The following is a 15,800-nucleotide window of genomic DNA, read 5'->3' as shown; positions in this document are numbered from 1 at the left end:
ATCCACCTGCCTCCCATCTCCCACGTGCTGGGATTAAAAGGCATGTGCCACTACTGCCCAGCTCATTTCTTTCTTTTAAATTGCAGGTGTTAAGTAGAGTTACATCAGCTTCTGTAGCTAACATTATTTAAGTTTTGTCTTGCTCTATTCTAAATGTACAATCAGGAAACAATTTAGTCTTTATGATTACATAAAACCTTTTCACTGAAAAGTTAAGAGCAGAACATTTGTAAGTTTTCTACATGTGTTATTGTTTATAATTTAGTTAAAACTGATCTTCCATTTTGATTTTCTGGGTTAAAAAGAAATACCCATATTTTTTTGTCCATGTACAATCACACCCTATTTTACAGATTTCTTCTTTTGCTAACTGTCACCATCGTGGATCCTGCCCCATTGATCCGTTTTCAGCCAATGCTTTTAATGCTGGATCTTCATAAAAGTTGTTATGCTTTTGCTTTAATCAGCGCTAACTCTTGTTATTTTTAAAATTGGAGTTTCATATATTAGAAATTCCTTTATTTTTAAATAATATTGTTGCTTATAAATAAAGGGAAAACACATAAATGAATATGTCTCTTGGTTTTGGATCTAAAGTAATTTTCCATCAGGTGCACATGTATCTGAACCTATGAAAAGGGTGATGGAGATAGGTATTTATATTTTTTGGATGTGGGAAGTTTAATAGGTTTTTAAAGTTTAGTAGATTTTTAAAGTATCAGTGGAAAAAAACCAAATATGTGTTCTACCATGACTTTACTTCATTTGTTCTCTAAGACCGTGGACTTTTTACTGTTTAGGAAGAACTTCTCCTCTTCATAGTTTGGTTTTACTTCATAGTTCACTGTTGAAAACACATACGCTCTTCAGATTCCTGTCTGTTTTTCATTAGTGTTCCCAGCTTCGTTGTCCAATGTTTTCTTTCATCCAACCACATTTTCTTTGTCCCTGGTCAGTAACCAAGTGGTTGTAGTGATGATAAATAAGTCAGCTGGGTTAGGAAGCCAATGTTTCTTCTGAATGCTGGTGGTTCTTGCCATCACTCTGGGCGATGAGGTGCACAGTGCTTTCAGTCCACTTTTGATCTTTACAAGGGAATGGCGGTGTAATACTGTCAAGAACCGTCCACACACCTGCTGTACTGGTAAACACACTGCTAACTTCGAGCCACTCTGGCAGTAGCTTATGCTACTCAAGGGACTATATTTTTACAGAGTGATGTATTTCAAAGGATATTGGTTTTCATTGTAGAGAATTCATGCATTTAGAGCAATTCAAAGCCAAAACAATTGAGTTTGAGCTGTGTGTTTAAAATATTAGTCATCTTGAATACATGCCTAGGTTAAGTGTCAGAAGCTATATTTTGTGCAAGAAGGAAATTTATTGCTAAGAGACTAGTCCATACCTGTGCTCAGACAGCATTTTTCATAGGATTAATTTGAGTATGTGAACTAATATCAGCCAGATTGTTGTGCAGTAGCATTACTGATAACAAAGGAGAAGTTCATTGAGGAGAAAAACAAATAAAGGAAGCATAAAAATCTCATACTGTATGAGACTACAGAAATGGATCAAAGAATCTGACAGGAAGTTTAATGTGTACATAAGTAGAAGCTGACAGAAACATGCTGTGTGTGCCAAAGGTTCCAGTGATGGAAAAGCGAAACATAGTGCTCACTGACCACAGCATGAGCCTTGACACACATTGTAAATAATCCAGAGATCTATGGCTGCATTAAGCACTGGCTGGTGTATTAACTGCAGTAAATCTATAGCAGGAGGAGAAGCTGGCATGCAGAAATTCCTGATTAATTTTCTCCATGCAGTAGTAGGAATGGTACCATCTCCCCCACCTCATAGCCCACCTCTGTGTGATCATATTTTATTCTCTTATACTCACCAGACTTGTGTGTGTGGATACTTCCTTCAGTACCATCAAGTTGAAAGCAGACGATGCTTCTGGTAGAAAGCACCTAATCACTGTCAAGCTGAAGGCGAAGGTACATGTCTTGTTATTGTGGTCAGGAAATACTGTGAGAAACCAACTCTGAGTGCTTTCACTGTTTAGAAGTGCTGGTTATTTTAAAGTGACGTGGGTGATTTTAAAAATTGATTTTAGAAAGCTGCAAGGAATTTATTTATTTAGTTTCTAAAAGCCTAGATACAATTTCCTGTCACTGATTTACTCCAAATTTCGTAAAAATGTAGTCCATGTAATCAGGAAATATTAGAGAGTCAGCAGCCTCCAAGCCCTGTGATGTCATTGCTGTAATATCCCATGTAGAACAGAGAGTGACGCTTTAGTGGTTCTAAGTACAGGTCTTCTGGGAGAGTCTTTTGCTTTGCTTTTGGCTGAGTTGTTTTCGTTGTTTTTATCTCTTTCCTCACCCGACTCCACTACCACACACAGATACACACAGACACACACACACACGCACACACACGCACACAAACCCTCTTCACACTTTCCCTTTGTCTCTCTCAGCATTGCACATTGCACATGCACACACAGTTATTTATTTTGGCTAAAGTTTTGAGTGTATATATTAAGAATTTAGAAAGGTTGTGTCTGTTTATAAGGTTGTGTATGCTAGTGATCTATAAACACTCGTAAGACATTTATATTTTCATTTCATCTTTAATTTTTAGTTCTAGATCAGGAATTTTAAGAAATAAATAAGAAAGCCCACGATATTAATCATTCTCTTAGTAATGACTGGGGAAACACTGAAATTTAAAGGGAACCAGGACATCCAGATTTTTATTGTTTCTAGTAGTCATCAATCACTTCTATTTCAGAAGATTGTAGCAATGAAAAGATCAATTTTGTTTGTCCTTTAAAAAATGTATCTGGCATTTAAGGCTTTCAAAAGAGAAAATAAACAAACATATGAAGCTATATTGGGTGGCACAGAAAAGTAGCTATCTCTTAGTCCCTACAGGGGACAGCTTCAGAAGTGACTCATTTCTCCTATTCACGCAGAATACTGAGGCATAATTTTAAGACATATCAGCAAATTAGTTGGATATGAGTCTAATTTGTAAAGTGAGTCAGAGGTTTATCTTATTAAATTTTATTTCTTTTAAAGTTTTTAAAGGTATACTTTTAAAAAGAGAAGAATCAGTTTTCAGCCTTAGAGAGTGTCGCACTTGGCCAGCAGCAAGGGCCGTGTCTCTCCACTCACGTCACTTGTTCTTAGGTATACTGAGGAGAGCTGTGCCGGCCCAAGGAAGGCCAGACCTCAGGCTTTAGGTGATCTGTCTCAGGGCTGGTGTCCACACCGCCTTTAAGTCTATTTAGAAGATGTTAAGGGGTTTGATATAACAAAAGATTTTTTTATCTATGTAAGTGTAACATTGACTTCGATAGTTGGTGATATTGCAGATGCTGTGTGGTCATTGGTATGTTCCATTATGTCTGCTGCTTTCTAAGAAAATAGCTTTGTAATGAGACCAGATACTTCTCTAAAACTGTTCTCCTGTTTCTGCTGTACATTTATAGTTCCACAACACTTACGACCAACAGACACTAGTAGAGAAAAGACAAAGCTTTATTGAAGATGGGAGGAGTGAGGAGTTATTTGTATTTGACAAAGACACAGGGATCTTGGTGTTATGTTACTGGGATTTATTAGGCTTGTCTATTTAATTTAGATTTATAGGTAGACCAAGTTTGTCTTAATTATGTGCTCTCACTCTCCCCTCTTTCCCCTTCTTCCCCACTTAGTATTTGGGCCTAGGAATATCAGTTAAGAAACATTAATTGCTAAAGCTTTATGGTAAAATTGTAGAATATAATATCCTATTCCAAGCTATGATTTTTTTTTTTAAATCAAATCTTAAATTGGTTTTTTTGTACTTAAATCTTTGTTTCTGGACTTGACAAACATTAAAGAAGTATGTTTTTGTTTTGTTTTTATTCTTGAACACATACTCTCACAATTCTACCACCCTCTTCACAGTCTCTAAACCACAATGAACACAGTCCCGATTTGGGCTAGACCACTCCTGTTAAGAATCGATAAATCCGGTAATGAACAAATAAGCAAATAAATGAAGTCCTGTGTAATAATCACAACTCTAGCACCTGTTAGAGGCTGAGCGTGTGGGCCGCTGTGGTTTGTGCATATTCACTGGGGGACAGACTCCATGCTCTGTCCATGCTGACTAGGACTTGGTTAAAGTGTGTTGAGGTGCAAGAGAACTGTGGTATCAGAAAACTATTGCAACAAATATATATATGTAACGGTATGTAATTCCTTGAAAGTTTATCATCTGGGTTGCTTCAAAAGAGGTTTATAGAACTGAGCTATGTCTGTGCTTGAGGTCATGCAGGGCCATAGAGGCTTTCTGTAGAACAGCAAGCCTTCCCTTGTCTCCTTCAACTACCCACACTGATGACGCTAAGTTAGGACTGAGCCTGGCCGTCGGTAGATTCCTAGGCGAGTAGTGACCCAAAGTCAATGGAATTTCTATTTCTGACCCAGAGAGGTTTTGAGGGCACCTACTTACTATTTTTGAACCTTTTACATAGCTATCATCTACCTGTCAGTTAATCCATCTGTCTGTCTACCTCCCTCCCTCCCTACCTCCCTACCTACCTATCGGTCTCCTCTCATGTGTATATGTGTGTATGTGTTATACATGCTGAAGGACAGCTTTTGGAAGTCCGTGGACTTCCACCACGTGGACTCTGTAGATTTACCTTGCGATGTCAGGCTTGGTGGCAAGCCACTTCCCCTGCTAAGCCCTGTCCACTCTGCATATTTTTTAAGGAATCCTGATAATTTACAGCAAATGGATCTTTATAGCACTTTAAGTTCTGTCGCTTTCCCGTGTGGAGGGCAGAGAAGTTAAACAACTCATCTAGGATAGTGACGTGAGGTAACATGCTGGAGCTAGAGAGCAGAGGTGAGGCCGGTTGGGGAGGGCTGCAGGAAGGACTCACGTGACTTAGAAAGAAAAACTTAGATATGTTTTCCCCATGCTTATAGCCCCTGGTCTGAAGAGCAACCTGGAATATTTTGAGTTATTTGAATATACTCCGTTTTCCTTAACCTTATCTTATTTTTTCTTGTTTTAGAATTAAGCATTGTAATATTTTTCTGGGGCTTACTATTAATTTTGCTACCAGCTTTATGTTGCTAGATAGAATTAGTGTGCATTGATGATGTCATTTTAGCCACACTTGTCTTGATAGCAAAATGGTAATTCTTTGGAACACACTGGCTTCAAATATAGTAATTAAAAAATAAAGCTCCATCTCCTCTTCCTCTCTCTCCTCCTTCCATTCCTGTGACTTTTACCCAATAAAGTAATGAAAAATAAGAGACTGAAAGAGTAAAGGTTGGAACTTAAAATAGCCTGTCATAGGAAACTTTTAGAAACTCATTTTCTTTTAAGGAATTTCTTTTGAGGAATTTTTAATGGCAAGTAATGAATATTTTTAATTATAAATGACTTTGAAGATTCTAGATTGTATTTTAATTGATCTTGAGATATAATTTTTTAATAAGAAATTTAATTTTAAAAAAGCTTTTGCATCTTGTTAACTTAGAAACCTGATTTGTTCTTATGACTATCATTTCTTTTTATATAACCAAGTAATTAATTTTCTAATAGTTTTACCAATCTTAAAATTTTTTTTGTTGCTTAAAACTGTAAGTTTTATTTTTCCTAATGAAGCAGAAAGCTTTTTTCTTCTTCTTATGGGAAGTCACATTTAAATTAACAATTGCACGTGTGTGCTTCTTGATTATTTTAGCATACACTGTTTATTCAGTTGATGACTGAAGCTAATTGAGATGAAATTTTTAACCAGAGGAAACAATTGGTTTAATCTTTGTTTAAAGAAAAACTGACATTCAGCTTTTGGTCTCTCCTCAGATCACAACAGCGGCAGTGATACTGACTCAGGTTGTTCCTGGGTACTCAGCACTTTCTGTAACCCCACGTCACTGAATGAACCTTGTATCTTCTAAGCATGGATGGCTGTTAGTCAGCTCCCGGAATCATTATAACACATAACAGTGTGTGTGTATGTGTAGTACATAATAAGTATTACATCAGTATGAATGTTTGTAGTTATACTGCTTTTCCTAATGCATCTAGACACAGGAATGACCCACTTTCATGCTTTGTCACAGCACCCTGTGGAGCCACCAGACTGTGTTGTGGACTTTCCTGTTCCGTTTTCTGTTTCCTGGACCCCACAGGTAAATAACCAAGTTCATTTTAAATAATTAAAAAGTATTTTCCTTTTAATTGAATGATTGGCTTAGGCTCTAAAATATTTATTTATTTTTATGCATTTATATCTAAATGTTTATATCTAAATATTTATTTATTTTATGCATTTATATCTAAGCCCTCCTGTGATAATGTATATTTTCCAATTTTTTTTTAGTGGTCTTTTTTTAAAATTTTTATATTAATTACATTTCAATCACTTTGTATCCCAGCTGTAGCCCCCTTCCTCCTCCCCTCCGAATCCTACCCTCTCTCCCTCATCTCCTCTTATGCCCCTCTCCAAGTCCATGGATAGGGGAGGTCCTCCTCCCCTTTCATCTGATCCTAGCTTACCTGATCCCATCTGAACTGGCTGCATTGTCCTCCTCTGTGGCCTGGCAAGGCCGCTCCCCCATCCAGGGGATGCGGTCAGAGTGTAGCCACTGGGTTCATGTCAGAGACAGCCCCTGCATTTCTCAAAAGTTAATGTGTTTCCTATTGTAAGTGCACACAGGAGCATGCAGACACGTGTCTAGATCTCCCTAAGCAAACATGCAGAACCTCTACTGAGGCGCTTTGCTCATTCAGTTTGAGTCTTAGGAAGCTCTTTAGAGAGCAGCGGGTATAAGTAGAGCGTATGTGCGACTGTGTGTGTTGCTGATTGTAAATGTTGGTGACATATAACCTCTCTAAGAGGAAGGGAACAGAAGGCCTGATGTTTGCACTCTGCCTTCATGTCTGTGCTTACTTTACTTAGGCTACTACAATTTCCTTGTATACTGACAGAGATCACCATCTTTACAATTGTGCTATAAACTGATGTTATATACTTAAAGGGGATATTAGTATTAAAATATCTTTAAAAATCAAAGGAGGACACTGTTGTGGTTCAAAGAACAATCTCACCATGGCACTGTGGTCCTTTGCACCAGGACAGTTTGGTAGTTGACAGTACCTGAGAGAAGGCATCTCTGTTTATAGATTGGAAAGAGAAAAGATACTCACCGTGATGCCTTACAAGGGTTCTGAGTGGAAGCCATTTATGTTTTTGTTCTGAAGTTTTAATTTGTTTAAGATTATACGTGAGTAGTATAAATGAGAAGGCATCTTTGTTGTTATTGTATATACATTGTGTGTATGTATTTGTGTGTTGTTTGCACATGTGGAGATAGTGTACAACTCTGGAAGTCGGTGCCTTTCTTCATGTGGGTTCTGGGACTGAATGCTGCTTATCAGCTTTGAATGGCAAGCAGCTTGCTCAGTGACCATCCAGACTGCCCATACATTAGTTTTAAAATGCTTAAGAGGACTTGGGTTTGTGACAGTTGAGATAATTAATCTGACATACTTATTTTTCTCATTTTCTTCTTAAAAAAAAAAAAATCTCAGCTCCTCTCTTGGAAATTGTTAAGACACAGCAAATAAAGGAAAATATATCGAGAATGGTTTAAATCCGATGTTCCTGTTTACCCGGAGCTCAGAGCCTGGACCTGTGAGCATAGGGCTAATGTAATACTGTCCACAAGAGCTATAGATTTGACTCTCAAATTGCTTTTTGTAATAGCTCCAAGCAAACGGGATTAACTACCAGTAACTGGAATGTAATGCTTTTACAGTCTGTAGAGTATATTGAAAATTCTCATCAAAGTTCTAGAAGAATTGAGTCCTGTTAACACACAGCTCACACTTGACAAATGCTATTTCATCACATGTGCTTTACATGTGCATCTAGCTCCCTCTCGCTCAGAAATAAAATGTTCTTGGAGCTGCTCTGGCCCTATTTCCTTTTCTGGGCCCCAATTCTTTGGTGTGTCTTAAGTTTTCTCAACAGGAGTCTCTTTGCCTTAATTGTAAGTATGTTATCTATGCATATTCTTATGCCACATTTCCAGTGTAAGGAAGTTTAAATCAGTGTCATTTTGTTGATTTGCTCATTCTCAACCATGTGTGTCAATTTGCGCTTTAAAATGCTGTATATTTAAATGTTGATCAATTAGTTAAATCATTCACTACCATAATGGTAAAGTTACCCACACACAGTTTCTTATCAGCCTGCAACAGAACACGTCTGTGTACTTCCCATTGCATATGTGTGAGGATTTCTGTATAAATTGGTCCTGTAACTTCTATATGGAACATGCCTCTGAGGTTACTAAATCCTGCCAGCTTGCCTTCCCAAATTGGTTGTCTAAGTCTGTATTTACAGTCAGGCACACATAGTAATTCTTATATCACCATTTTTTTGATTGTAGTCTGCCTTTAATTCTTATCAAGAATTGATAATCATTGCTGTGTTCATAATCTTTGCTAATTTGAAGTATTTTTAAAATGCTATGCATCCATCATATTGTTTTGACACTGATGCTTTACTGGTCACATGGAATATGAACATCTTTTAATGGATTCTGTTATAACTCTGTATATTGTATAGTTTGGCAAACTTTCAGAGAGTGCTCTTGGATACAGGCTTAATGGTTTTGCTTTTTTCATGTCAAAGAAAGTCTGTATCTTTTATTCATGTTCAAATATTATAGAAAAATCTAAACTTATTTTTAGACAAAAGTAAGTTTAGACATATTATATATGTGCATGTACTTTGGAGATGTCTTCATTTGTATCAGTCAGGTAATTTCTGTTTTTTAAAAAAAATACAATACATGAAATTAAAATTGAAAAGTTTCAAACATTTTTGTTTGTATTTAAACATCTGTCTATGTTATAAAGCTTTTGGTAATAGAAATACGAACTTTGCGTCTTTCCAACGTTAGAACGTTGTCAGTGCTAACTTGTACCTGGCGAAGAAGAAGTGATGTGAAGTGACACTGTGGTCCTTCTTTATGGTCTGGCTGGCCCAGGTCTGCTTCTACATGTTTACGGTTTTTTTTATTCTCCTCTTTTTTGAAAAACAAATTTTTGATTCTTGGGCAGCACAGACGTCACTCCTGTAGCCTAGCAATAAAGATGCATGTACAGCACTGTTTGTCGATTTCACAAAGTCTTTGTCTGCGTCTGTACATTTCTTCTCTGGCTTCAGTGTTCCTGGACTTTAAACTTGGAAGATCTTCATTTTCCTTTCTTTTTGTGACATCGCGGACAAGGCTCTGTGGCATCCATACCAGGAGTGGGTGATTTTCCTTATGGTCCCCGTCTGCCTGCTGAGTTGATAATGTTTTGATGTATTTGTCTTTTGCTCTGATGAGAGGTCTGCTGCTGCTGCTCTGACATACTCATTTGGATGAATAATTATAACGTGCACAGTGTCGGGCTGAAGATGGCAGGGTTTTGTGCGGCACGACAGCCCCAGTACCAGTGCAGGTGTCTCACAGCGTGATCAGCAGCAGCCAGTGCACTCTGGCTCCGAGGAGACACTGAGCGTCATAAGAAATCAGCAGCAAGGGCAAGGCTGCTGCTGCTATTGCTGAGGAGCTGTGTACACACAAAAGTGCTTCTCAGACAGTCTCTGAGCTCGTCAGATGCTTATCTTGTTTACTCAGTAATGGCTCCTTGTAGATTTTAGTATACTGTGTAAAAACAGTATCTCCCTCATGTCGTATGTGCTGTGAAATATGTTACCTTTAAGATTTTACACACAGGCCATATATGTCACTATTGTCAACTGATAGATTAGAATGTGCTAATGTCAGATATTTGGGGCGAAATGACAGTCATTTTGTCCAGGTCACAGACTGTTTTCTGCTTGAAAATGTGTCGTTAAGTGCAGATTTGGGGAAGTAGCCTTGCCACAGGCAGTGGGATATTTAGATCTGATCAGCTGCTGTAAGCAATGGCCTGGATATTTCCTACCATGGAGAAATGAAATCCTCCTGGGACAGTGCCATGGAAAAAGAAAAGTGAAACTAGTGATAAAGCTCTGACAGGCGATCCTCTGATGACTGAAGAGTGTAATTAAAGAAAGAGCCCTGTTGCACAGCAGGGAACACAGTCATTTCCTCAAAGCTGCAGACCCGCAGGTGAGCGTCCCCACTTCCGTTTACACTTCACTGTTGCTTTGCTTTGCTTTGTTTTTGTTTTTCTGTTTTTTGAGACAGGCTGGACAGTATAGGCTGGATTGTCTTGGAGCTCCAGGGCTCCTGAAACTTAAGGCAAGCCTTCTGCCTCAGTATCCTGAGTGTAGTTTGCCAGTGAGTGGTGAACTGTTATACTTGGCCCTTAAACTGTATAATTTTATGTGTCTCTTGCCTGCCTTTACCTCAGTTCATACATTCTTCAACTTTCCGTCTTCACAAGTTGTTCAAGGAAATAGACTTTGTTAAAGAAACACAACTTTATCAAGGCCCACAGAACACAGCTATGCTCTAAGAAACCCATGGGAGTTCTACGCCATTAGGCTTTATTCTTTTCATCATTCCTTTGTTGATTTGGTCAGAAAACTCACAGAACCAGATTTTTTGCTCCTAAATTAGTTAGTTATACATACTTTTGCTTTATTCGCAGTATTATTTTTGTCATTGTAGCATTACGAATAAAAGGTAAAAGCAAAGAAAAAGCCATTTTTTTGTTTTATTTTTTAAATTCTGTAATGTGATAGGAAGAGTACATTGAAGGAGTAAAGGGGTTTGTTGGACTCAATTGCCTGTGAGCTGCCTTTCTTCTTCTTCATGGTTTTTTCCCCCAATATTATCTATTATAAAAATACCAGGCTTTAAATGAAAAAAAAAAAAAGGGGGGGGGTGGCACGCAAAGAAGCAAACTTAGAAAATTATAGTCACCTTATACATCTTTATGCACAGTGTAGAACTATGCTTTGCCATTTCTAAAATATCAATAATAAAATGTGCATTTATTCAAATATTCCTTAGGTTCATGGAAATTTTCTTCAAAATAGAGTTGGTATATGTCCATGAAATAAAGACTGTGTGTTCCCAGCACTCAACCTGATGCCTATCTATTTTATTAGGTCCTTATAGAGTGCCTTCTCTTCTTCATCCAGGTGTTCTGCATCTTTGTTTAATTTGCTCCTTGACGAAGATTTGTCTTGGAGGTGTAAATACAGTCTGTGCCACTGCATTTTATCATAGTGTGGATAAGCTATTACTTTAATTTTCTATAAAAGTAAAAGTTAACATGAATAATTTGAATTAGGATTCAAGATATAATTTTATTTATGTTTTTCTGTTTTAGATAAAGTAGTGTTTTCTCCCTTCTTTTCCATTTCTTTTTCTCCAGTGTCAACCACTTTAAACTATTAGTATGTCCTTTTAATATTTGTGTTATTTGGTTTTCCTATCACTGGAATAAATGCCTGAGATAATCAATTTAAAATGATAGAAATTTGTTTTGGCTTAAGTTTTGAAAACAAGAGTCTGTGCTCCAGTAGGATCCAGTACTTTTAAGTGTCTGGTATGTGTGGTTTAGCAAAATGAGAAAAGGAATAACGGTCCTACCTGTCTTGAGATAATGACTCTTAGAGGCCCAAGACCTCTTACCAGATCCCTCATTAGAATTTCTACTACTGTCTAGTACTACCATTCTAGAAAATATTATTAAAGCCTTTAATACATACACCTTTGGAGGAACATTTGGGATTCAAACTGTGGAAGTGTAATTCGTGATATTATAGGTTCATGTACTGTATTACTATTTGTTCATTTTAGGCATTATCTTTAATTTTATACTGTGGAAATCAAGTTGGCTGGGTTTTTGTTTGTTTTAGTCTGCCTGTGTCTCACAAACATATTTACTAATGTCTTGATATTCACCAAATAATTCCATTATAAGTTTAATATTGATATTCAGTGTTTTTCTCCTTAATACGTATACTATGAAAAGATAAGCAACGAGTAGTTCAGTATATTTATTTTTCATTTAACACACTCCCCAAGAGACCTAATGATACACACACATACACACATACACACACTCTCTCTCTCTCTCTCTCATACATTCATATATGAGTAGATGACTTTAGAGGACGGATAGATCGATACCATTGACTTTTATATTAGGGAAAATTGCTACTGATTTCCAAAATGATCAAAATTAGTTTAAGCTTATTAGGAAATTTGGGGTCTGTGCACAAGAGATACTTCTGTGCAATAATAAAAGTCTTCTGTGAGTGGAGACAGAGACTTCTGCAACGCGACAGGCTGTTTATCAGATGCTTTTTTGCCACCTTAAGTCACATCTGAAATGATGTACCTGTTCCTATTAGTAAGCCAGACTTGATTAAAGATCTTCATAGTATCCTGCATAATTTAACCAGAATCTAATAGGCTGGATCAGATCCTGTCTGGCCATTGTGTCAGAGACTGCATTTGACAAAAGTTGAGATTATGAACAAAAGTACTTTTGAATTGTTAAGTGTAACACAAATGTAAAAGTTTGGGCAAAGCTCTTAGCATAGAGCTCAGAGAAAAGAAGTGTCTGTCATGTCTATGGGCATTGTATATCTATCTAGGGATAGCTCGTATGTTGCGTGACAGTGACCTTAAGGATTCTCAAGGTTTTCAGAATTGGAGGATGTTCCATAATGAGACATAGATGAGTAACAAGAAATGCCTCAATTTCAGCAAGCTGTGTGGATATGAAAAATGACTAAATAAATGATGTACTTGAACATGGACAAAAGATGAGTGTCTTGCTTTTTATTGGTTAACATATTGCTGCTTTTAAACTAATATTTAATGTTTAGCATTAATTGATAGCATATTCATACATAGCAGGTGCCTCAAGTAGAAGAAAACTACACCAGATCCCAAGCGGCTTTTTAGTGTTATGATTTCTGTTTTAAAATACTGTTGGATAGAAATTATTTTAGCTAATATCAGTGAAGCGTATATACAATTTATTAACATCTTCTATCATATTTTGTTTTTGCCAAAGCTCCTTTCTAGTAAGTTCATATGCTGTATTTATTTGTAGTTACATGAATTAATTTTTAGTGGGTATACGAGATAATGATTTTTCATAGTGGTGTCTCCATGGCACCATTGTACTTTACCTAGATTTGCCACCACTGTGCCTCCTCTGTTCTCCAATCTTTCCTGTATCCTGGGACGAATTCAGAATGCTTGCGTATTAGTGTGCTTATGCATGAGGGTATTGCATATTCTAAAGCGTTCCTTTGCCTCATCACATTAGCATGTTTGCACTAAATCTGGTGAGCTGGACCTGAGTTTAGTCTCCAGTACTCATGGGGTTAAAGCAGAGAACTGGCTCTCACAGGTTGTCCTCTGACCTCCACCGGTGCACTGTAGCCTTTGCACATACACACTAATTATTATTATTATTATTATTTTTAATGAAAGCACCTTACTACGTCCTTTTGAAAAGTAAACTCTCCATTTGAAGATGAGTCTAGCAGGTTGGAAACAGAATGGTGATTAGTTATGAAATGTGTGAGACACACCAGTACTTTCTGTTAGAAAATGCCTCCTGCACTCGTGTGTGTGATAGAAATTGAATATTAAAAGCCAGTGTAGTTCTGTAGGCAGGTGGGGAGGGAAGCAGAGCTGGAGGAGGCGACACTAGAAGCAACAGAAAATTGTGTATTTTAAATGTTGTCAATGTACTTAGTGCCCTGTCTCTTGCTGTGTGAGCAAGATTAGCAGCCAGCATGCACAAATTCTATTTGTTAGTCTTCACTTTAATTTCTTTATTTTATGTTTGATATGCATGAGAAAAAGTTCTACTTAGCCTTTTCTTTATCAGACACAATAAAACAAAGTTAGACTGGTGTGCAGAGGTAGTTCCATTGGTAATGGGTACTGCACAAGCCTGAGGACCTGCTTGAATTTCCAGTACCATGTGAAGTTTAAGCATGGTGGCACTTGTCCATGACTAATGCTGTGAGGCAGAATCAGACAGATCCTTGGATCCTATGGACCAGCCATCTAGCTGAATCTGGGAGATCCAAGTTCAGAGGAAGACCTTGTCTAAAAAAAAGGGGAGGGGTAGAGAGTGATAAGAAGATACCTGGTATTGACCTCCAACTTCCAGATGTCTCTACACACATGTGCATAGACACATACACTACACATATGTCACCTATACAGATAAAGTTAGCCTGGATTACTATTATTCTTTTTTTTTACTAATTGACTCAAACAGGTTTTGCTTTTTGTTGTTTTGTTTTAGTAGTGTACAACGTGGTTAGTTACACACTTTTAAAAGTGCCAACTTATTTTCAACATGATCTTGACCGACTTTCTCAGTAAAATTGCTTCAGCTGCCTGGTCAAACATGAGGCGATTCTGTTTCCTATATCCCAGGTGGCACACAGCTTCTCCACCAGATTGAAACAGGAACAAATGGTCAGTTGCAGCTGAAATTGTATCAGTAGAGAGAGACAAGTCCTTGGTGGATTCTCTCAATGGGAAACATGGGTTGAATAGATTCAGTCACAGATATAACTACAGATACAGGTGAGGACCTTATTGGAAATGCAGCTAAAATAAAATGAACTGGGTATGCAGATTTATTGAAAGACACCTGATTGGAAATATTGCAGTCAACATTAAAATTAAATTTCTGGAGTTTAATCTCTTCATGTTTTCATATTCTATGTAAGTTTTTTGAACCTCCCAAAGATAAAAATGGTTATTACAGGGTTTATCTGCTAGTGTTACAGAGATATATAAAAAAATCAGAATGAGAAGCAACTGTTGCAAGTACTAGAAAATTATGCTATTAATTTAAGTGTCATCAGAGCACAAAAGCTCACATTCCAGGGTATGTGAACATTGTTAAAACACTGGAAATAATAGTGCTTAAGAGGAAGATGTTATATTCTGAGATCTGCTGAAGTGACTGCCGTTACTCCTTCTCTTCAGGTATTAGAACAGTAACAAAAAGCTTTTAAAGATAAAAAGCCCTGTACTTTGAGACTGGCAGTATTCACACTGTAATGCTTAAGTGCTTTTGTGGTTTAACATGACTTAATGACAGCTATGGGGCAAGAGCCAGTGTCTTCGTTCCCGTGTAGATATCTTTCTTCCTTCTCCAATGTACTATGCATTTGATAAGATCTCATTATCTCTGTGAGTGTATATGAGCCAGTTATACTTTTGTCTTTTCTTAGCTGTAAAGACTATTGTTATTTTTGCTTAAGTTTTTAATTGTTAAGGAAAACATTGCAAAAAGTACTGCTTGATCTGTTGCTATCCAGAGATCACAGCAAGTGTTTCTGGAACAGGTTTTATTGAGCTGTAATTGACAAAATAAGTGGAACAATTTAAAATGTATAATTGGGTGAGTTTTGACAAACAACCACCCATGAAATCTTTTCCACTCTCAAGAAAGCTAACATATCCACTACCTTCACACCCCTCCTTCCACTTTGTAGTCCCGTCTCTTCCCTCTGTCTTCGCCCCTCCTCTTGTTCTTGTCACTGTGGTGTTTTTTGCGTACTCTCCCGTGCCGGGTTTCTCTCCTTAGTGTAAGTGCTCTGAGGAGGTTTGCCTTGCCTTCATATAGCTCAGGCATTGTTACTGTGAAGTGTTTATGGACATATCACTTGCTGCCATTACCTTGTCTGCAGACACAACTCTTCAGAAGCTACCTAGGCTGTTAGATTGGGGAAGTGGCTCCCTAGCTAAAAGTGCTTGCTTTGG

At 37.4% G+C, this 15,800-nt stretch overlaps 1 protein-coding gene across 3 annotated transcripts in view; it reads left to right on the top strand.

The window, feature by feature from the left end:
• The window catches only part of Fancl (FA complementation group L), a 56,700-nt gene that overhangs the window by 20,755 nt on the left and 20,145 nt on the right, over positions 1–15,800 (top strand). For all 3 annotated transcript variants that reach the window (XM_055628781.1, XM_055628782.1, XM_055628783.1), the window contains 2 exons: positions 1,904–2,000; positions 6,147–6,215. In XM_055628781.1, coding sequence (XP_055484756.1) covers positions 1,904–2,000; positions 6,147–6,215 — 166 coding nt within the window. The remainder of the gene's footprint in view (positions 1–1,903; positions 2,001–6,146; positions 6,216–15,800) is intronic.

Source organism: Psammomys obesus, unplaced genomic scaffold (assembly GCF_907164565.1).
Source record: "Psammomys obesus unplaced genomic scaffold, mPsaObe1.curated_primary_1811, whole genome shotgun sequence".
Lineage (NCBI taxonomy): Eukaryota > Metazoa > Chordata > Mammalia > Rodentia > Muridae > Psammomys > Psammomys obesus.
The sequence above is the reverse complement of the archived record's forward strand: the minus strand, read 5'-3'. Positions and strand labels throughout refer to the sequence as shown.